Source organism: Prosopis cineraria, unplaced genomic scaffold, assembly GCF_029017545.1.
Source record: "Prosopis cineraria cultivar Desert tree isolate PC_DT_omini unplaced genomic scaffold, ASM2901754v1 PC408, whole genome shotgun sequence".
NCBI classification, from domain to species: Eukaryota; Viridiplantae; Streptophyta; class Magnoliopsida; order Fabales; family Fabaceae; genus Prosopis; species Prosopis cineraria.
This window is the reverse complement of record NW_026555733.1, coordinates 2,921-27,331: the sequence shown is the minus strand read 5'-3', so window position 1 is coordinate 27,331 and position 24,411 is coordinate 2,921. Positions and strand designations below refer to the sequence as shown.

Here is a 24,411-nt window from a genome sequence, read left to right as displayed (position 1 = left end):
TCATTGATAACTTTCGTTAATGGTAGGACCAGATTATATTATTTTTAAAAGTTAATATAATAATTTGCATAATAAATGAATTGATGATCCATGACTCTACTAAATCAAAAGTTAAAGAGGCAATTTACTCATTCAAAAACAAAAGGAAAATAAAGAAAGAAAGAGAAGCAAGTATGCATGAAAGAAAGGGTTCGTGATGTTATTAGAGAAGACTAATATTCCCAGGCAAGAAATTATTAGATGCTTCAAACAAAAACTTTTATCCTTTCATTAAAGTGGTTCCTTATTTAACTTTTTTGCATTTGAGTTGTTTTACTTAAATATTTGAATAAAACGAATGGTTCTTAAATATAATGTTTTCACTTTTGTTCTCAAATACAATGAGACAAAATTCTTATCATTTTAATTAAACATCTTAACTACAATTTTTACGCAATATAAATTAAAGGTTCTCAAATATAATGTTCCCATTTTTTTGTAAATAGACCAAAATAATTTAAAATTAAGAAGCCTTGTTAGCCAAAAAACCCATATAGTTAAGTTTTTTTTTTTTTGGGTTATGATTACATTTTATATTACTCTAAGACTTAAATTATATAGATTTGGTGGGACCAGCTTCAATGTATGTTCATCACTTTTGATGAGATCTAGGCCATCCAAGCTATTAAATTTGGATAGTTGAAATTTAAAACTTTTCATTTGTAATTTTTTTTAAAATATTGTTTTTTAAAGTGTTAGTTAGAAATGTATCTTTATTTTTTATATGTCAATTATCAAAATAAAAATAATAAAATTTCTTAACATTAAACTTGACTAGAAAATCAATTTGTGAAAATTAAAGAAATTAATATTAAATTTATACTATTTATATTAAATTTGTATTGTCCGAAATGGTAACGAACAATTTTATTAAAAGCTTTTATAATGTTTATAAATTTTTATTTTGGTAAATATATAATAAAAATAAAGATAATATCTTAATTGACACTTTAAAAAATAATTCTTAAAAATTTATCAGTTTAAAATTTTAAATTTAAATCGTTCAAATTAAATTTTGGACAGCCAAATCAGCATGAGCATGATGGTCCTAGTCCCGTGCCGATCAATGCCGGAAGTTACCAACTGATACCCACATAAATTATATGCAAATTTGAAAAACTTATATACTTAAGGTTAGATATGAGAAAAGGGCAGGTTTAATCTTAAAGGGTCCAAGTTTATAAACTTGATTATTTTAAAAGATATCATTTTTTGAAGCTTGACCTTTATTTAAACTTGAAATACTCAGGGCTAGGTTTATTTTATTTTATTTTAAATTTTTGGAAATTAAAATTTTTAATTACAATGTTTTATATTTTTTTAAATACAAGTTATAATATTAAAAAATTAAAAATAAATAATAGAAGTTCTCACATTAAATTATAAACATATATTTTAAATTTTAATTTTAATTTAAAAATTCAAAAATATTATAGTTTTTAGGAGTGAAAATAAAACAAGCCTAAAAGGGCATCGAAACCCAAGCATGAGTCCGAGCTCTTTTTTCAAGGTTTATTAAGTCTAGGTTTCAAAGTCTTATTTTCTTAAAAAAATGTCTTCTTTTTTTTTCAACTCAAGCTTTTATAAAAATGGGTTTAAATAGATAGTCCACCAGGCTAGGCCTTTATTTTTGAAAGGTATTTGTTTTTAATTAAATTATTTATACACTATTTTTGATAACAAACTCTTAATATTAATATTACTAATATATTAACATTTATTTATTTTCTGTGGATAAAAATATATGAACTATATTAGATTAGCTAAAGTCTTGCACTATTAAAATTTCAAAATCTCTATAAGGAAAAAAGAAAAAAGTGAATTCTTGCTGCCATTCATTAGCTTCATTTTTTTTTTAAGCTAAAAAGTGAATCTTTACTCCCATTCATTGAAAAAATGCATATATAAACAATCCTTCTCGACACATCTCTTATCAGAACTCATGTTCCTCGAATCAAACTCACTTCTAAATCAATGGCGGATTCATATTCCACACCTCTTCTCTCCCCCATTCCAAATCCACCGATGAATCCGAACATCCAATGCCTGAGAACCACCTTCCATCTCTCGGCTCCACAATCGAACTTTGCTTAGCAGAATTCAATCCCTCCATCCAAGCCCTTCTCGTCTCCTTCGCTTGCCTCTTCGACGGCCAACCTCCGCCGTCCTCACTCCTCCCCCGCCGTCCTCACTCCTCCCCCACCCCAAAGGGGGCTCGTACTCCTCCATCATCTCGGAGTGGGACCCAAATCCTGAGGACCCCATACTTACGGGCCTCGTCGCCTCCTCCTTCTTAGTCCCGCCTTGTCTGCGAGCGCGTGGCCTATGCACACTCGATGATACGTCCTTGGGCCGCAAGAACATGCTTACCTATTATTGTCCCTTGATGTCTCTCTCTTCTTTCCTCGCCGCCTTTTCTCCAAACCTTTGGGTCTATTCTTGTCTCAAGTTTCTCTCTGGTTTCGGCAGAGGCACCATAAGTACCTCCGCCCTCGTCCTCGCCACCGAGCTCTCTGGAAAGCGGTGGCGTGGCCAGTGGGGTGCAATGGGATTCTTGTGCTTCTGTTTTGGCTTCCTCTCGCTCCCTGCCATGGCTTACTTAAACCGAAACTCCTCGTGGAGAAACCTCTTGTCATGGTCGTACATAAACTTGATAGCCACAAATGATATTGTACTGACTACTGAAATTATTCAATATTCCACTCGTATAGCATTACGATAGAAAGAAACAATGAAGAAAAACAGCCACAAAGTTCCATAAAAGGAAGAACAAAAGTAGAAACATAACGGAAATATAGATAGAGAAGGATAGAATCAGAAGGAAGAAGAAGATCCTCCAGAGACGAAGGCCAGACAGAAATTCTAGGACGGACAAATTTCAGCAAAATTCTCGACACCCTTGATTAAGTCTCTTCTCATTTTGTAACCTCGATTTCTCTCACCTTCAAAAGGGCTTGATCTAAATGTTGGCCCACTAATTACATCTCCAGCCCATACTTCTACTAGGCCCATTCTACTCAAGATTTGTATCATGACATTTCCTTCTCCCTGAATTTGACCTTGTCCTCAAGGTCAACTGCTTGAATGTTGGCTGCATAGCAATTAATAAGCATGATCCCATTTGAAGACACCAATACAGTAGCTACACGATAGTTTGTAAGTGCAAAATAGCCAATGGAAGTCTCAAGACGCTTGAATGGTAAAGGGGTTGTTGAAGTATTAGATCCCAAGTCAATTTTGAAACAACATAGCAAGCATTTTACTCTTATTTTATTAATAAAATTTTTTATCCAATTTAAAAATATTAATGTTATCTTATTTCTGATCGAATTATTACACTAAAATTTTGAGTGTATGATTTGTTTATTAGTATTATATAAATAAAAGTGTAGAGAAAATTGAAAGCTCATTTATTTTAAAAGGATAAATAAGATAAATAAAAAATATTCATATGACCAATGACAATTAAATACAAATTTGTTTATATTCATTTATTTGTTGGGATTATATGGATAAAAATGTTGGGGAAAAAATTGAAAACTCATTTATTTTAAAAAGATCAATAAAGTATTTGTTCTTGTAATATTCATAAAAGCCAAGGAGTCTGGTCATGTTATGTTTTAAATGTTTGAGCGAGACAAATGACATTGAATGGAGATGCGTGCAGCTGTGGCTAATCAAATTCTAGCACATGTGGGGTTCCTGCAATCTCTCACTGGCTTCCTAAAGTTTCTGATAACGTTCCGCCAAAGCCAAAAGTTTCTCACGTGGGATGGTGACTTATGGATGACACTGGCTTGCATGAGACTGTTTTTATATAAACTTTTTACACACCCGCTAACCGCATGCAAAAAATGGGGAAATCACCCTAAGGATCCATAGAAAAAATATAAATAAAAAATTTCTACAAAGTCAAAATTACTCTAAAGTGTCCTTTATTGAAGTTGTAGCTACCCTCTTAGCTATAGTGTGTTAACTGTGAAGATATTAAGTGTGAGTTGACTTCACTTGATTTAATATTAAAAAATAAGTCTCATCGAATAGAGTTAGATTGAAGAAAAGGTAATAAATAATAAAAATCTTATAAATTAAAGTTCTTAAAATTTTAAGTTAAAATGTGATATTATACTCATTTATATATATGTTCTCTTGAGATCATTGGGCGGCTTAGCTATATTCTCCTCCCTTGTAAGATGCTTCCTGATCCAACAAGTGTGAAGATGTGATGATCATAAACCCAAAGGGAAATCCTATCTAAAAAAAAACTATAGGCTCCGCTTCATGACACTTCACTCAATCTCTTGCTGGTTAGAACCTTTTGCGGGTAGTTTTTTTCTTGAAACTAGCCTCTCAATAAAAGCACTAATGTGACGAGCATAAGTCCAAATGGAAAGCTCATTTTAAAAGACTAATCTATTGAATGGAAGATTTCTTTAAACTTATAAACTCCATACTACTTATGAAATTTTATAATTTAGGACTCATGACAGAAGATGATGAGAAATGTCTTGAAAGCCCACAAGTATTATTGTGTTGAGCTATTGTAGCAAGTTGGCATTTTCAAAGTGTGGACAAAAAGCGGGGCATATTTGTGCTGCCATTAATTTTTGTGTGATGAGTATGAGATTGTTGGGATGTCAAAGTGTTGGTTAACTTGACTTCTTACAAGAAAAAAGTACCACTCGAATGAAGTTGGATTGGAGAAGAAGTATATAAATAAAAAGAAAACTGTATTTTTAAGGCGGGGAAAAGGGAAAAAAAACTATAAATTTAATACATTAAAATTTTGGATTATAACATATTGTCACACTTATATATGTTCTCTCGAAACCGTTGCCGAGTCCAACTGATAATTAACAACTACCAAGACGTGATTAATAATTTCTGTAAAGGACGTGGGGTGATTTTGTAATGTTATAAAACTTTTTGCATTTATTTTGTTTGTTTGTGATCTGCGTGTGATTTTCCCAACAAATAAATAACACTCCAAAATTCTCCACTATCGCACTATAAAGCCATCACATTCTCAAGATCGGAAAAAGAAAACTCAACAAAAATGGCAGAGCCAATCCAGAGTTTAACACAATTTCATTCACAAGGGACTGAAGCTTCCCCGCCATCTTTGGATGATATGATAGAACAGAGTCTCGGAAACTTTGGGTGGACTCAAATTCTTCAGTCTCTCCTTGTCTCCATGGCCATGTTCTTCGATGCACAACAATCATTCATCACTATCTACACCGATGCTCACCCAAGATGGCACTGTACTACCTCAAATCTCACCTCATGCAGCTCAGATTCTGATATCTGCAAGCTTCCAAGATCTTCTTGGGCTTGGGATGAGATCTCCTCTAAGACAATCATATCACAGTGGAGCCTTGAATGTGCCAGTTCTTTCATCACTGGCTTACCCCAATCTTCCTTCTTCGTGGGGTGCTTTCTTGCCGGGTTTCTTCTCGCCGCCTTTGCCGATTCATCTCTTGGCAGGAAGAACATGCTATTTCTCTCCTGTTTGACTATGTCAATTGCTTCATCCATCACTGTCTTCTCCACCAGTATCTGGGTTTACTCAGCTTTCAAGTTTCTGATTGGGTTTTGCCGCTCATCCATCGGAGCTTGTTCTCTGGTTTTGCTGACTGAGAAAGTGCGTAAAGAGTGGCGGTTCCGAGTGGCAGTGCTTATGTATATTTGGTTTACCTTAGGATTTCTGTCACTGCCTGGTATAGCTTATGTTAACAGAGATTCCTCATGGAAGTCTCTTTACCTGTGGACATCAATTCCTGGAATTTTCTACTGTATTATAGCTTATATTTTTGTCACCGAGTCTCCCAGATGGCTTCTCATGCAAGGTCGAGAGAAAGAAGCCATGGCTATACTCAAAGGAATCGCTACTACTTTAGCAAAAGGTGGTGGAACTTCAACATCAAGACTGATAAAATTGCCTGCTAAAGAAAGCGCTTTAACTATCAACTTCTATTCATCAATTAACGAGCTATTTGTGACAAGTTGGGCACTTAAACGACTATTAGGAGTCATGGTTCTTGGATTTGGAATTGGAATGGTGTATTTTGGCATTCCTTTAAACGTGGGGAACTTGGGATTCAACATATACTTGAGTGTTGTCTTCAATGCCTTACAGGAAATACCAGCTTTTATAGCCACCTATTTCTTGGATAATTGTAGAAGAAAGCCTTCAATTCTTGGCTTCTCTGTAGCATGCGGGATCTGTTGTCTAATTTGTGCTGTCATAGGAAATGAGCTGCAAATAGTGAAACTATGCCTTGCTTTAGTTTCATTCTTCAGTGTCTGTTCAGCTTTCAATGTCCTTCTCATATACGTTATAGAGCTGTTTCCCACAAGTGTGAGGAACACAACATCATCAATGGCAAGGCAGGCCATAGTATTTGGTGCCATATTCAGCCCATTTTTTATATCTGAAGGAAGAAAAAAACGACCTTTTCTCTTATGGTATATTTGGGGTCACTATATTAAGCAGTGCATTTTCCGTTCTATTCTTGACTGAAACCAAAGGAATTTCCCTCTGCGATACAATGGAACAACAGGAGAGGAAAGAAAGCATAACTGTGTAAATTAAGCAGAAACTAATTAAGGTCTATCATCATATTCAAGTAGTTCTCTATCTGCGGGTTCGTCTGTCCTTTGTTTTGTTTGTTTTTGGTTATCATTAGCTTCACAATATTTCTGTTCTAACTTCCAGTATCAATGTATCACGCTTCACTTCCTATTGATTTCTTGTTCATAACGAGACCTGACTCATCTGATCAGAATGGAAATGAACTTTTCACTACTTATTAATGTATTAGGTGAGATACATATTGTCCACTAGTGTTTGACTTATAGAATTGGCTTTTACTCAACTTTGAGATGGACAGTATACATATTTGAGTGGTTCTGATGCATTCATCAATCAAATTCTTACCAGGACAGTTTGTCCACAAGCATTTGGATTCGCTTAACTTTGAGATTCCTGATTCGGTTTTACCACTCTTCCATCAAGGCACGTAATTTGGATGCTCACTGGCAGAGAAAGTGAAGGTTCCACGTGGCAATTTCTCATTCACAATATTATATATATATATAGCTCATGTAACAGGAATAGTACGCCCTAATAATAGATATCCCTTTAATTTGTAAGTGGAAATCAACTTCTGATATCTCTGCCAAGTTATTTGTTTCGTGGTGATCGAGTGGTTTGTCATTTGAATATACAAGAAGACTGTCAAAGAATGAGACAACAAGACGTAAGAAAATGAAGAAACATGCACATTCGGCCACGTGTTCACACGTAATACGCCCCAGCTTAAGTGGCTTGTGGTGGGCCTCACCAAAGGGTGTGTGGCTGTGAAAGAATAATAAGGAAGAATGACAAGATTCTATCCCCTGCTTACTTTTTTTTTTTTTTTTTGAGCAAAATCCCCTGCTTACTTATTAAGCCCAATTACTTCGAGTTTGGAAACGGGTGGAAGGTCAAGAAATCCTTTTATTTTAAAATTGATCATTTCTTGAAGATCATTGTTATTTATTGTTATTTTTTAAAATTAAATTGAAAAAAATTAAATTTTTAAATCCTTTAACTTTTAACTTATTTGTAACACAGTCTTTCAAGTGTGACCCACTACAACTTAATTTCTCATCTTTTAATTTGTCTATAACTCAATCCATCAACTTTTGACTCTTTATAATTTAATCTCTTAACTTTTGTTGGGTTTCTTTTTTTATACTAGTTTAAATTTTACATCAAAGAGTAAGAGCAGGGTATTTTAAAACAAGATATGAAGATTTATTTTATCCCTTTTATTTGATAAGGAAAATGTTTTTAAAAAATTAAAAAATAAGGACCAAGTTATAAGCAAATCAAAAGTTTAAAAATTGAGTCACAACGAGTTATAATTAAAAAATTAAATTGTAGAGAGTCATACTTAAGAGACTGAATTGCAAGTGAATTAAAAGTTTAATGATTAAAAAGATTAATTTTTTCAATTAAATTTATCATTGTTATATTTATATTAATGTTCTAAAGTATAAATTAGAATATTCAAAATTTTAAAATAAGTAATGCAAATTATAATTTTAAAATACAAAATGTATTTATAAAGTTTGAATTTAATTCAAAGATATAAAATACCATAATCTTTCAGGGACATTAAAATTTATACAGGCTTTTTCACCCAGAAAAGAATTAATATATGAGCCTAAACAAATCACTCGAGCCCAAGTCTATTTTTTTAGAGTTTATTTAAGAGAACTGGGCTTAGTTTATTAAAAATCCTTCAATCCCCGAAGTTTAAGTCTCAAGAATAGACTTAAATAGGTAATTAAATTGGATGGCCTGTATTTTCCACTCTATATCTCCTTGCTTAATGTGTATGTATATTTGAAGTACCATACTAATCACGCAAAGAGATATAAACAATTTGAATCAGTCAAAGGGAATATTTACTCAATCCATCCTTTTCTGAAAGTTATAAAAAAGATTAATGACCATTCATACATGTATGTCCTCGGAGAATACCGCATATTTCATTGAGTTTGTCATTTTTAAGAAAAATATTTCCCATGATTTAGTTATTATAAAACATAAAATAGAATATTTAAAATATAAAAAAGTACAATATTCAATCAAATTCAAAAATCAAGCTCAATCCTTTTAATTTTAAAAATTATTACAGGAAACTAATGACAGTTGATACCCTAATTAAATTCATTGATATTGCCAACAAAGAGAGACTGTAAGATTTCACACATTTTCTTGTGCCGCTCATTTAAATACAAGTATAATAATAAAAAATTATTTAAATATGATTTCATGAATTGATTCAACATAATTATTCAAATATTTGTACAATTTATTACAGAATCACTTATGGGATTATTGGCATATGCACCCTAATTACTGAGACACCAAATCTTTCATCCGAAAATCACGATGACTAATGTATAAATAATATAATATGAGAAATTAGTGATCCCTTAACACCAGCTATAGTACTATATATGCAATACAATATAGAATATTGAGATTGCTTGGCATGCAATCTTACTAGCTAGGGTTTCGTATTACAGAGCAAGATATGGCAAACTCAAAGGTTGTTTTATTTTGTGCTGTCTCTTTTGTCTTCGTCTCCCTGGTTGCGAGCGATCGCCTGAGTCTCTCAAGTTTTGAGAAATCATCTTCTACTTCTTCCATCTATGGTCCTTATGTCAACTATGGAATCAAGAGGCGTGTTCCTTCAGGTTTGACTTTCAAGATCAGAGGCTTCTTATTTAATTTCTAGCCTGATTAAATTTTCCGAGTCTCTCAGTAAACTCATAAATTATGAAGCACTATACTGCTCTTTGTTATTCATTTTTCTATGCTAACTTTTTATCAATGTGTTGCCTTTTGTTTTTAACAGTATTGCAATAATAGTTCTAGCTCTAACTATGAGAGACTTGTTTTCTTGTAGGTCCAAATTCTGCTCATTCACCTGAATCACCACCTATTGCTTCTTACAACTATGATTCTAATATGAACCATTATATCAAAAGACTTGTTCCTTCGGGTCCAAACCCTCAACTATCACCAGAAGAACCACCAATCACTTCTAGCAACTATGGTTCTATTATGCAATATAATATCAAGAGACTTGTTCCTTCGGGTCCAAATTCTCAGCAATCACCTCAAAAATCACCTGTTGCTTTCGATGAAGCTATTGTTCAACCTTCAACTAAGGGATGAATTGAAGAGGCTGGCTTAATTTGTTGCAGTCTAAATTATGAAAAGTCGCCTTCTTTGATCTACTAGTGCATGTTTTGGAACTCTATTTTGAGAAGCTTTTTTATTTCTAGAGCATATTGTGTTTAATTTCTCATTGAACTTTTCTGAATAATGAAGTAGCAGCATCCTTTTCTTAACTTCAATGTTACTCGTAATTATTTGCTTGTGGAAATCAAGTGTTATAAGATTGCAGTGACAAATTATTCTCCGATGGCTATATATATTGTACAATGGATGATTCTAAATTATAAAAATACTTCAAGATCAGGAATATTCCCAATATGTTGTGTTAAACCTACACGCAAGTACATGTATCACACAAGTATGTACAAGTGTTGAAAATATGATCAACTTTCTATTCAAAGTAAAATAAAGTTAAACTTCGTAATTTGCAATTGTAGCTAGTGCCAACTGATATGGAGCTACATTTTGCTCAAAACCAATTATTTTACATATGAATTTAATGAACTAAGCACTTTTTCCTCACTGAAAATTATTGTAATAAAAAATAAATGACAAGAATTAGTAAGAATTAATGGCAACTTTCTGATTCCTTGTTCAAATGGAGATGTGGAGAACAACAGAGGATATGTGTGTGTGTGTAGTTAAAGGACATTCTTGCCTCACAACCATTTGTTGGTATCTTAAAACTTTTTTATAATGTAATGTTCTCATTCAATTCAAAAAATTATAGAAAATAATTTAAAATAAATATCAAAAGATAAATGTTATTTTTTACTTATGTAAAAGATCAAAATACTTTTGTCATTAACTACTTTGATTGACTATCAGGTAATTATCATATCACCAAAAATAAAAAGTATATTATAGTTAGAGTTAGAACTACTGCAATACTATTAACAAACACTTTGTTCATAAGTTAACATGGAAAAATGACTAACAAGTAGTAGTATACTTCACAACTCACCAATTTTTTCCTGGCGGCTTGTGTTGTGAAAATTCTGATTCACTGAACAATGGATGGGCCCAACTTTTTTTTTTCCAAACCATAATGGGCCGGTCGTCCTACTCTTAGGCCTGATCTTTTTTTACAAAAAAAAGGCCGAAACATCATAGACATATTGATTTCCACTTTTTACTCGTGAAGACGTGATTTCCCTGTAAAACACAAATCAAGATCAATCATAATTAATTCAGTGATATTGTCGTCCTTGTCAATTAGTAAACATATGACATACGTCACGTTTGAATATTAGTATATTCTTCAGATTTTTTTGGCCAGGGAGTTGGATTCTCATTTTAGAAAATATATAAAAACAAATTTTTGTGAATTGAATGACTCCTTATTGTTTATTTATTTATTTTGGATAGAATGACTCCTTTACTATAGAATATTCATAATCCGCATATGATTACCTGATATTTGAATAAATTAATTAGTATTTTCTTTAAAGTACAAAAATATCTGGTTTGAAGAATTTATGGGGAGAGAATGACAGATAAACTTTAAGGGAATCAATTAATTCAAAGTAAGTATTAACATGCCACACTTTAAAAATTTTTAAATTCAGTTTTCAATTTTCAATTTCATTATGATAAATTTATAACTTATTTTTAAAATTTTAACATGATTAAAAATAAATAATTTTTTTTTGTTAAAATTTAAAATATAAATTATAAATTCATCACAATGAAATTACAAAATTAAGAGCCGAAGCAAACTTACAAATTTATGGAGTTTAGCACTTTGGGACATACTTTAAATTAATTGATCCTTTGAGACCTACTCCCTCCGTTCAAGGATATAAAATATTTTTAATTGAATCTTACTTCTAATAAAATAGTTATTTACTTTTAAACTAACCTTATCTTTTCATATTCATCCCTATTAAATACTCTATAATAAATATAAATTTATTATTAATAAGGACACTTTTAAAAAAAAGGCAATAATTAAAACTCGAAAGATTCAAAATGCTTTACATTTTTTAATACCTAATTTTTCAAAAAATATCTTATATTTTTTAATGGAGGAAATATATATTATTCTCCCTTTTGTAGACATGTGTGACTAAGGAGTAGTCCTTCACGAAAAGATGTTTTATTATTTGAAAAATAAAAATAAATACGGCTTATTTTTGCTGGATCCCTTTATTTTAATTTGACTTTTTTACAGTATACACAACAATAATATTAATATACCACTACTATATTAAAATAAAATCACGTATCATGATAAATTTATTATACACATAAACAAAAAAAATGTCATTTTTAACTTGCTTGGTGATTTTTTTTTAATTTTAAATTTGAATGCAGATAAAAATACCTTTTGTATAGCTGAAATAAAAGACCTTTTCAATTAAGCAAAAGGAAGAATTGCATTGCAGGCCCTAGATCAACAAAAATTTTTACTTTAAATTCAATACATTTTGATATTATACTATAGGCTTAAAGGCCCTTGTTATAAATTTTTTTAGGACCGAAAGTATAATTTTGCTTTTATATGATTTAAAAACTTAGATCATGTACAATATAATATCCATGATGCATAATACAATATTCATGGATATACAATATAATATTGATCATATTTATTTGCACATACAATACGATATTCATGAATACACAACATTATATTCATGAATTCTCAATACAATATTCATGTATCCCAATGCATGAATATTTAGTTAAAAATATATGAACATTATGTTGTGTATTCATAAATATTATGTTGTATATTGTGTTTGTCACTTGTGCAATTTATTAAATCTATTGATTAATTATACATGCATAGATATTGTGTTGTGCATCATAGATATTATATTGTACATTGATAGACGTTGAATTGTGTGTGATCTGAGTTTTTAAATTATATAAAGACAAAATTATATTTTTGCTTTTAAGAAAAATTGCAACAAGCTCCCTTAGACCTATAGTGCAATAACAAAATTTATTGAACTTATAGTGTAATTTTTTTCTCTTTTAAAGCCTGTAGTGTAATTTCCCCTAAGCAAAATGTGTGCTTGTCTCTCTGATTTCTTTTAAAGTCAATTGATTTAAAATATTTAAATTATTATTAGAGTTACATGAACATCAATAATGAATATTAAAATAAAATCACGAATCATGATAAATTTATTATTCACGTAAACAAAAAAAAGTCATTTTTAATTTATTGCTTGCTATTTTTTTAATGGAAAAATCACATCCAGCCCTCCTCAAGAAAATTAATCACAGATAAAAATCAATGCAGAATGAACTATTGTTAAAATAAAAACATGATTTATTTATTTTTAAATAAGACTTGTTGTTAATTCTTATCTATGATTAATTTTTTTGATAGGAGATTGGATGTGATTTTTTTTTAATTTTAAATTTGAATGTAGATAAACACCTTTTGTACTATAGCCATACAAAAATGCCTTTTCAGTTATGCAAAATATGTTTGTCTCTCTGATTTCTTTTAAAGTCGATTGATTTAAAATATTTAAATCATTATTAAAATTACATGGACATCAATAATGAATTGTTCCTGATTTGTGCACTGCATTATGTCAACTTTCAAGGTCTTCGTTTCTGTTCCTCACAAGTCCCTGCTTCTTCAAGCCTCATGATTAATCAAGGTCTTTACCACTTAAATTTCATCAAGGTCGTCTTCTTAATTTGTCTCTTATCTTCATTGTATTAGCAAGATTGTTATGTTTGGTGATATTTATTTGCAGTTAAATCGCTCTTTAATTGTTTTCAAAATTTTCTTCTGTAGTTGAACAGATGAAGTTGTAAGAACGTGAAGAAATCTGGGAAAATCATTTTCTGGGTTGCATTCTGTTCTACGTATACCTTCGCAGTTTTTCTTTCACATTTTACTTTAACATTTTCTAATGCATGGTTTATTTGTCGCCGTTTTTCTTTGCTAATAGTAATACAGATGTCAATCAAATTTTAGGGCCAGTTTATTAACGTTCATGTGCTATTAATTGTTATCATTGTGATTTTTTTTTTTTTTGGATTAGCTTTGGATCAACTTCCTGTCTACTTCTTATCTTCAACATTGGATCATCAACTTTTAATGTTTGAGATTTAATATTTTTTATACAACAACATTATTTTAATATTAAATAAAAAAATAGATAAATAAATTTTAAACTGTTATAATTTAATTTGAACAATTCTCAACTGCATCCTTGCAATAAAAATATTTTATAAAATATTTAAATTAGATCTTGGTCTCAAAGAATAATGATATATATTATTTCTTTTCTAAATATTTCACAAATAAAAAAAATATTTTTAGACTTCTCCGACTGTATTTTTATTCATTAGAAAAAATCAAAATAAAAATGAAATTCTTACAAATAGTTCGATTTAATTCAAGAGAGTTAAATTATTCTGTTATAAAATTACTGACAAAATTGTATAATTCTTTTTTGGATGAATACAAAGTATAGTTTAACACTTAATACTAATTACTACCTAATATTGCATCACTTTCAATATTAGGTATCGCTTATGTCTTCTTTTTTTTTGTGGGGGACAAAGAGGCATCGCTTATGTTAAAACAATTATATATTTTTCATTATAGTTTTTGTATATATTGTGATTAGGGGTGTTCAGTCCGGACCCGTCCCGATTGGCCCGGTATCGTCCCGATCATATCGGGACGGGTCTTGTCCCGGCCCGAAAATAATCGGGACGGGACTTTTCGGGACGGGACAGAAAAGAGGTTCGGGACGGGACGGGACACGGGATTACCATCGGGACGTCCCGTCCCGTCCCGAATATTATATATATTTTTTTTATTTTAAATATATTAATTATATTAATATAATTTATACTTATATTAATTATATCAATTATAATTTTAGAAGAGTAATTAGCTTAGTACATCTTCACTAAAGTAGAAGAACAATGATTTGATGTTATGTTTGACTTGTCTGTTGTTACTAATCTTATAGTATAAAGATCATTTGTATTTATTATTATAATGTGTAGTTATGATTAATATAATTCAATAATTGATTTTAAATTATTGTTATTTATGTACTTGTGTTGTTTTGATTTTAAACTTAATAAATTATATGATTTAAAATTTTAATGAATGTTATTATCCAGATCTTTTTCGATATTATTCCATTTATCGGAACGGCGGGACGTCCCGATCTTGTCCCGGTCCCGTCCCGACTCTTAACGGGACGGGACGACTTCCGGGACGGGACGGGACACGGGACCAAAATTCAGTCCCGATCTTTTTCTCGGGACGGGACACGGGACGGGGGTGTCCCGGTCCCGTCCCGTCCCGTGAACACCCCTAATTGTGATACTTTGTATATTAGTATATTAATTATTTATGTGTATATTAAATTCGTAAATATTTAAAAATATATTTTTGAAAAATGTTAACATTCATTTTTTATATAAATTTTTCCCCGTACCTAGTTTAATTTTCTTGCTTCCAGTACTATCAACACATTATAGCAAGTGCTCTTTTTCATTGAAGAGAAATTTCACAGAAAATCCTTGCATAATTTTTAAAATTTTGCAAAGGTTGGCAGACCGATGAGTGTATGTATGTATGTATTTATAATTAAGACTACCAAAACAACTTCACAGAAATGGCAGAGCCAAACCAAACTTCACCCGTGTCTGATTCAAAAGGGAGGGAAGCTTCACTTCCATCTTTGGATGATCTGATAGAGCAAAGTCTTGGAGACTTCGGGTGGAGACAACTCCTTCAATCTCTTCTTGTATCTTTCACAATGTTCTTCGATGCACAACAATCATTTATCACCATCTTCACCGATGCTCACCCACCGTGGCACTGTACTTCCACCGATCACATCACTTGTGACCCAAAAAATTCCGACATCTGCAAACTTCCAAGATCTACTTGGTCCTGGGATGGACTCTCTTCTAAGACAATCATATCTCAGTGGAACCTTGAATGTGGTAGTTCTTTCATTACAGGTTTACCACAATCTTCTTTCTTCATGGGGTGCTTAGTTGCTGGGTTTCTTTTCGCCACCTTTGCTGATTCATCTCTTGGCAGGAAGAACGTTTTGTTTCTATCTTGTTTAACCATGTCAATTGCTTCAAGCATCATTGTCTTCTCCCCCAATGTCTGGGTTTACTCGGCTTTCAAGTTTTTGATTGGATTTTGCCGCTCCTCGCTCGGAACTTGTTCCCTGGTTTTGTTGACAGAGAGAGTGCGTAAAGAGTGGAGGTTCCGAGTTGGAGTGCTTGAGTATATTTGGTTCACATTAGGATTTCTATCTCTGCCTGGTATAGCTTATGTTAATAAAGATTCCTCATGGAAGTCTCTTTACCTATGGACATCAATTCCTGGAATTTTCTATTCTATCTTTGGTTATCTTTTTGTTACAGAGTCTCCTAGGTGGCTTCTCATGCAAGGTCGAGAAAAAGAAGCCATGGCTACGCTCAAAGGAATCACTTTAACTTCATCAGGACTTGGTGGGACTGTGACTTCAACCCAATTATTAGTACTCGCCCAACAACAAAATGCTTCAATTTTGAACCTCTACTCATCGATCAGGGAACTGTTTGGAAAAACTTGGGCTCTTAAACGAGTTGTGACAGTTATGATACTTGGTTTTGGAATTGGAATGGTATATTTTGGCGTGCCTTTGAACGTGGGAAACTTGGGAGTCAACATATATTTGAGCACTGCCTTTAATGCTTTATTAGACATACCGGCTTTTATAGCCACCTACTTGTTGGATAATTGCAGAAGAAAGCCTTCAATTCTAGGTTTCTCCATAGCAAGTGGGATTAGTTGTTTGATTTGTGCTGTGATAAGAAATGAGCTTCATACAGTGAAGCTATGGCTTTCTTTGGTGTCATTTTTCAGTGTAGGTACAGCTTTCAATGTGTTTCTGATATATGTGATAGAGCTGTTTCCCACAAGTGTAAGGAACACTGCAACATCGATGGCGAGGCAGGCCATTGTATTTGGAGCCATATTCAGCCCATTTTTGATATCACAAGGAAGGAAAAATGACTTTTTCTCTTATGGCATATTTGGGGTTATGATATTAGGCAGTGCTTCTTCTATTCTATGCTTACCAGAAACCAGAGGAATTGTTCTATGTGATACAATGGATCAACAGGTGAGGAAAGAAGGCAGAAATGTGCAATGAAGTATTTATATATTAAACTCAAGTATTTATATCAGTAATGAAGTAACCTGGATCCTTTTTGTGCTGAACTCTGAGTCTCTAAACATTCTTGTTGATTTGCTTATGAAGAGAGAGCAGGGCTTTGAATTCCTACTGTGATAATGCTTAGATTTCTTTGGCGTGAACCTTGTACTATCTTCTCCATTTTAGTTCAGTTTATCATAATAAATTGACTTGGTAGTTTTATGTAATGAGTGCAATTCTATTTCCTATGGGTTCTCTTAGGTATACTAGGAGTACAATGCATGTCATCTGTACATTTGCCAATAAAATCATCCCACCTCATATTGATTTCATCTGATTTGTCATTAACTCTTTTTGTCTTATTTGAATCACTTTAAACTTATTGATATTATATTTGGATGCATGTAGATTTAGATTTGAACTGAATCCATTGTTTGGGTAGTTAAAAATGTGTAAATTTGGATTTCACCCAAATCAAAATCTAAACATTGCCTTAGTCTATTTGTAATCTTAAATTCTTTCTAAGCCTTTATATTTCAAATTTTCAAGGAAGCCTCCCTCTTCCTTTGTTTCATTTGTCAAATTCACTACCTTTTCAACTTTGATACCACTACCTCCAGCCAACTTCTATGGGGATTAGACCATTGGTGTTGATTGAGACCAGACGACAAACTTTAATATAGATCGAACAACAAGTGACGATCAAGACCGAAATGCTAGTGATGATCAAGTTCGAATAGCCAGCGTCAATTGAGACCTGACAACTAATACTAACAAGGACAAGACTGTTAGAGCCACTCGGGATCAAACCGTCAGGGCTGACCAAGACCGGATCACTAGCAACTATTAGGATTCGATGAAAGACTTCAATCAGGTCAAGATCAAAGGTGCCAACCAGGACTAGACCACTAATACCGATTGAGAATGGATGACTAAGTTTGACAATGATCAGACCACCAGTGCCAACCAAGACTAAATAGCCAATAACTATTGGGATCGAACCACCAGCAACTACCAAGATAAAACTGAAGACTTCAATTGTGACCAAAATGTTAGTGCCGAAGGAGATTGGATTGCCACTGCCGACTTTAATTCTTATTATTAATTTAATTAACACATTAGGATCCACTTATCATTATTTGATTGGATATAAATATATTAAACATATAAATCTAAGTACATAAGTTTTATCCATTAATTAATTCACATGAAAAGTGCCTCTTCAATTTTTCTTCCTCTCCTCTTTGCCATATCATAATCAACTCCTTTGAAATGAGAGTTATTAGTTTAAATCTTTTTCCCCCTCTCTCTCAAGCTTTGAAAATTAATGTATTTTAGTATAAGATAGTTTTTCAACCTAACCCATTTAATCCTAAAAGTACTGAGCTAGGGCTTAGGCAACACATTTAAACCTATATTTATTTTAGGCTAGAATAAACTTTTAAAATATGTGTTTGGTTTTTAAAATTATAACTTGTATTACTTATTTTAATTTATACTTTAGAGCATGTATATGTAATATTTTAATATCAAATTTAATTTATAAAATTTTTAAAAACAAAAAATAAAATTAACTTTCAAGTCCAACTCTAAATTTGATAAATAATAACCAAATTTTAAAAAATTTAATTGTTAATTTCAAAATAAAATGATTCATGGGCCTTAATTAATATGGGCCAAGCCTAAAAGACTCAAATTTAAATAAGCTTCCTATCTTCTCTATCATCGATCTTTTTTTGTTTAGTTGTTCATATGATGTAGTAATGTAATTAAAAAAGGAAAAATAAATTACCTAGCTTGTTTATTATTTTTGCGAATAGAGCAAAATTTTCCTTCCAAACAATAAAAATAAAGTCTGATAATTTAAAATTGTTATTAGCACTCAATTATTAGTTATTACTTGTGTGTAGGGTGTTCATACATATTCGAGTTCATCCGCTAATTAGTTTGTAAAGGTTCAATGAATTTGAAGCTTTTATGGGTAAAACTTTAAATTAAAAAAAATAGAATCATTAGGTTTCACCACAAAAAAAATAGAATCATTAACTTTGATCAACCTCGCCTCATTTGAGGCTCCTACAATGAACATATTTGAATTAGTTGGCAGTGATAGATATAAAAAAAAAAATCACAAACAAAAATGACTTGCAGAATTTGCACATGCCCTAAATAATTAGTTGGCAGTGATGGTGCTATATATAGACTATATTAGTGAGAGATATATCCACACACTTTCATATCACTAAGTTGGGTTTGTAAGCTCAACATGACAAATTCCAAAATTCATTTGCCTTTTTTCTCTCCTTTCTCTTTGTCTCTTTTGTTGTGAGTGATCGTTCTATCCTTCCTAGCAAATTATATGATTCTAACATGAACTATAATATTATTGGACTTGTTCCCTCTGGTTCAGATGCTCAACAATCACCTGATTCACCTTCTCTCGCTTATAGCAAAATAGATTATTCTCACTTGAACTATAACATCAAGAGACTTGTTCCCTCAAGTCCGAATCCTCAATAATTACCCAATTCACCTCTTCTTGCTTCCAGCAAAATATATGGTTCTAACTTGAACTATAATAACATTAAGAAACTTGTTCCCTCAAATCCAAGTTTTCAACAATCACTTAATTCACCTCCTCTCGCTTCTAGCAAAATATATGGTTCTAGCTTGAACTATAACATCAAGAGGCTTGTTCCTTCAAGTCCAAATCATCAACGGTCACTTGATTCACCTCCTCTTGCTTCTAGCAAAATATATGGTTCTAACTTAAACTATAATAACATCAAGAGACTTGTTCCCTCGGGTCCACGTTTTCAACAATCACTTGATTTGCCTCCTCTCACTTCTAACAAAATATATGATTCTAGCTTGAATTACAACATCAAGAGGCTTGTTCCTTCATGTCTAAATCATCAACGTTCACCTGATTTACCTCCTCTCATTTATAATAAATTATACGGTTCTAACTTGAACTATAATGTTAAGAGACTTGTTCCTTCAAGTCCAGATCCTCAGCAATCACCAAACTCGCCTCCTGTTTCTTCTAGCAACTATGGGACAAACAATCAATGGTGGCTGACTCATTGAAGGCTTATGCTTTGTTGGAGACCAGGAATGATGGTGTCTCTTGATGTGTCAAGTTTTCTTTAGCTTCGATGGTTGGGTGATTTTATTTGCTTTAGTTTCCTGTTCATGAATAGTGTGTCATGCGTGGTTGGTGTGACGTTGTGTCGTTTACACCTTTTTTTTTTTATTGCATTGATAAATCACAACCTGGCCCACCCTGGTCCTTTGATGTGATGTTATTTGTACTGTTCCGTTGCTTTCGTCGTTTAATGGAATATTTATTCAGTCCCCCCCGCCCCCCCAAAAAATAAAATAAAAAATCAAAGAGTGTATCTGTTGGGGGAAAAAACATCATGCGCTCTGAGACTAGCAAATCAAGCGTTTTGCAATATTGCCTAACATATATGTCTGATTACTCGAGTTTCAGGAATATTTTTCTCTCTGATTCATTTTAAAAAGATAAATTAACGGTGTTGATCAGAACATATAATTAATATTTCACGCAAAAAAATTAGGAGTAATTAATTTCGTCTCAAGGTCATCAAAGTTTAAAATTCCCATGGGACAAGAAACTCATACTATAGTCTAAATTATTATTGCACAGATTTCTGATATAAAATTTTTCTTTATACGGGCTTAAGTGTATTTTTTGGTTAAAAAATATAATTATTTGATGGGCATGATTTAGGTATTTATCTTTATATAATTGATATACTTTTATTCAATTAAATCAAAACAAGTGTATTTTAATATGTTAATGATATTAATGACAAGAGAGTTTTTATGGAATAAATAATCTTAAATTAACAAGACATATACAATTAAATTAACAATACCATTTCATTATTAAGAACTTAAAAAAAAGGCAATTTAAATATAGATAGACAACTTCAAAAAAGCCCAACAACAACAATTTGGACCCATCCAGGTCATAGTGTCGACCCAAAAACTATAAAGAAAAGAAACTAAAGAGGAGAGAGAGATGTATCACAGAGAGAGAGAAAGGAGGGGGACGAACAGCCTGAAAGTCATAGTGGTTCTGGTAACATGAAGAACGCACAGAAGTATTAGTTAGAGTGTTGTTGTTTATTAGTCAAATTTGGAAAGATCTCTCTCTCTCTCTCTCTCTCTCTCTCCTCTCTCTCTCTCTCACACACAAAATTAGAATATCTTTGAAGTGCAAGATTGATTATTAACTCCAACACTTCACCTGAACCCTTATCTCTTTAATTATGATTATATCTGTACCTTTTCTTCTTCTTGAGGGTTGAAAAAACTGTTATTATCTTTGCTTTACCTCTATATTCACTCACACTCTATTATAATGAAGTCTAGTATTCGTGAAGCTTTCAACTCCTATTAGAAACACTAGACAAATCGTCCACTTCACTGAATATATATAATATTATAATTTCTAATGTAAGACCCCAGGACATTTTTGTATTGCAGAAGAAATTGAATTGGCAGTGGAAATAATAACAAATGTTTTTTTCCCTAAAAAGTGAATTGAATTTGCTTAACATCTTTGATAATAACTGCAACAAGAAAAAAAAAAACTATTATTCATTCAGACAAGAAAACATCGACCCAAGGATGTGTATAAATATGTACATAAGGCGCTCTGAAGGGTTAATGTCAAACAAATGGGTTACCCAAAATTCATAAGAAACTAAGAAATAATATTGGATCAGATCAGATTGGAATAATTAAGGTTTCTTACAGAATAATCACAGAGACAATTCTTGTGGAATGTAAAGTTTAATGACTTCGACAAGAGACCAATATGGCTTTGTCAAAGAACTAAAACACTATTAGAAAGGGACTAAGAGTATGCCAAGATCTCTGCATATATGTATCCGACCCCTAAAAAATTGAAGCTCTAGAATTTTCATCTATATATGACTTCTTGAGTTTTGAGTTATGTATAAAATATCCTTTTCCATATTAAAATTTAACACTGAAAATAAAGTGAGGCCATGTGCAAATGATATGTTGTTATTACCTAATTACTAATCAAAGTGATATATATGCATGTTAATGCAAATAACTTTCTTAAATTTACGTCTCAACAGTGAAGTAATGTGTCACTACCATAAAAAATAAAAAAATAAAATAAAAAAGCCTACAAGAACGTTCCTTTAAGAGCACTTACATATAGAGGAATTATGACCGGCTCACATGAAGTCTTGAAAGTCTGTGTGAATGATGCATAAAACATCTTCAGGAAAGTTACCCCTAATTGAGTCCAACATTTGATCTAGTTAGATAGTAATATATATATATATATATATATATATCAAGGCTATGATGAAGATGATTATCATCATATTTGTACCAAATCTAAAATTCAAGCCCTATCTTCTTCGTTATTTCTCTTGTCATTAATCACATACATACATACATACATACATACATACATACATACATACTACATACATACATACATACATTATTCAAAAACCTGCGAAAGAATTAAATTGAGGTCCTTGTAAAATTATAAATTAATATAAACACCAACGTGATTACCATATTATATATAAAGAAATTCTTGTTTCTTGCTAGCTATCTATCTATCTATATGGGACGTTGTTTTCTTGGGGGCATTACTGAATTGTCATCAATAAATAAATGGTAAAAGATTCATCATAACATTGTGATATGTCATGTCAATAATATATAGTATTTATAATTTCATTTTGATTCCCATTTTTTTAAATTACTGTCACGGATCGCAGTCAGGTTAATGAATTGACCAGGAATTAAGCAACCATTGTGATTCATATAACAAAACGAAAAGCCAAGGCCCGGAAGGATTGTAACTAATTTATTTAAAATTAAGTAAATCAGAAATAAAAATTATGAAACTTTCTCTGATGAACACGTAACAACACACAAATACATCGTTTTGTGGGGGCAAGACAACAACAATAATGTTGTATTAACCATCATAAGGGTTTATCAAACTCACATGCATGGTTTCATGAGCTATTATCATGATTGATTAAATTATTGGAATTCTGGTTATTTTGAAGGGGAAATTAATAGTTCACTTACTTATGTTTAGTCTTTTCCCCTGTATATTCTGACCTCTTGGTGCCTCGTGAATAGATTAGGAGAATATTACAAAATAAACCATAATGATTGTAAAAAGATTATTAAAAGTACAAATGATTTGAAAGGTTAAATGAATAATTTTTCTTCAGAGGACCATATATGGACAATTTCCCACGCTATCATTATAAGCAGCTATTATGATAATTATTCTGTTTACTATTGAAGTTATATTAACAGCAGATGAAAAATTGACGGAAGTGACTCAATATTCTTTAAACAAAGTCTGCACTCCGAATCTTGTAAATAATAAAAATATACCAGCTATGAAAGTTACCATTTAAGTCTATAAAAGATAGTTCAGTTTTTAAAGATTCAGATCTATAAGTCTGCATTTCTTAAATTGACCATGTTTTAATTAAGCTCCACCCTCATTGCCAAAGCTTGAGTCTAATCTTGAAAGGCTGCATAACTTTTTTATTTAAATTTTTAATTATATTGATATATAATTTAAAACTTTTGTCATTTTCATATATCAATTCAAAAATAAAAATTAACTAAACAATTTCAACCATGTTATTTTGTAATATCAACTATTTTAACTAAATAATTTTCAACCATTTCAATTCACATGCTAATTTAAAAAAACAGAGAAAAAAATGCAAGGTCTAAAAAGGGTAACTCAAGCCCATTCTTTAAAAAAAAAAAAATTAAGGATGGAGCTTGAAAGTCTATTTATGAGAAAATTTTTTTTTTATCTAAACCCGGCCCTCAAAAAATGCAGGGCTTAAAACGGGTAATTTAAAGGATCCGTCTTTATTGACAGCTCCAAGTTACACATGAATTTGTGTTCTTCATTTATATAATTAATTAAAGATGATTTATAAATAAACACAGATGTAATATTTGGTATGAATATAAAGGTAACCTAACTTGTACGGTCCAATATATAGGACCAATTACTAAGATAACAAATTATTCTCAGTCGTTAAAATATAGTTTCTTATAGAGTTGAAAGACCCACCAAAGTGGACTTAATCTACGACCCCAAAATCGCAAAATGTGTGTTTTTTCCATAGTCTTACGTGTGAGTCGGAATGTAATCAATTATTCACCACGCTCATGTTTTTCCCTTCTGTTGACAATTCTCATGTAAGTGCGTAATTGTGACTCCTCGAGATTACTTTTTTCTTTGCAAATTCATGAATGCGTTGGGAGATCGATTAAGCTGTAAATGCTTCTTGATGAAGTTATTATATATATTTGGGCTGTCGGGGGTAATATATATTAAAGACTCTAGTCTAGTGCGCTTTAATTTTCAATAAAAATAATTATCTCATGAATTACTCTTCA

The 24,411-nt window shown here is 31.7% G+C and overlaps 1 protein-coding gene and 1 pseudogene across 1 annotated transcript; both read left to right on the top strand.

Moving 5' to 3' along the window:
* Positions 1-5,052: 5,052 nt before the first annotated feature.
* On the top strand, positions 5,053-6,805 carry LOC129296971 (organic cation/carnitine transporter 2-like; annotated as a pseudogene).
* An 8,602-nt stretch (positions 6,806-15,407) lies between these two features.
* LOC129296973 (organic cation/carnitine transporter 3-like) lies at positions 15,408-17,165 on the top strand. Its single transcript, XM_054935379.1, has one exon. The coding sequence runs from the start codon at positions 15,538-15,540 to the stop codon at positions 16,933-16,935; it is 1,398 nt and encodes a 465-aa protein (XP_054791354.1). The 5' UTR covers positions 15,408-15,537; the 3' UTR covers positions 16,936-17,165.
* The last annotated feature ends 7,246 nt before the right edge of the window (positions 17,166-24,411 follow it).

Excerpts from the sequence above, each read along its gene's own strand:
- LOC129296973 (XM_054935379.1), top strand. The coding sequence starts at position 15,538 with ATGTTCTTCGATGCACAACAATCATTTATCACCATCTTCACCGATGCT.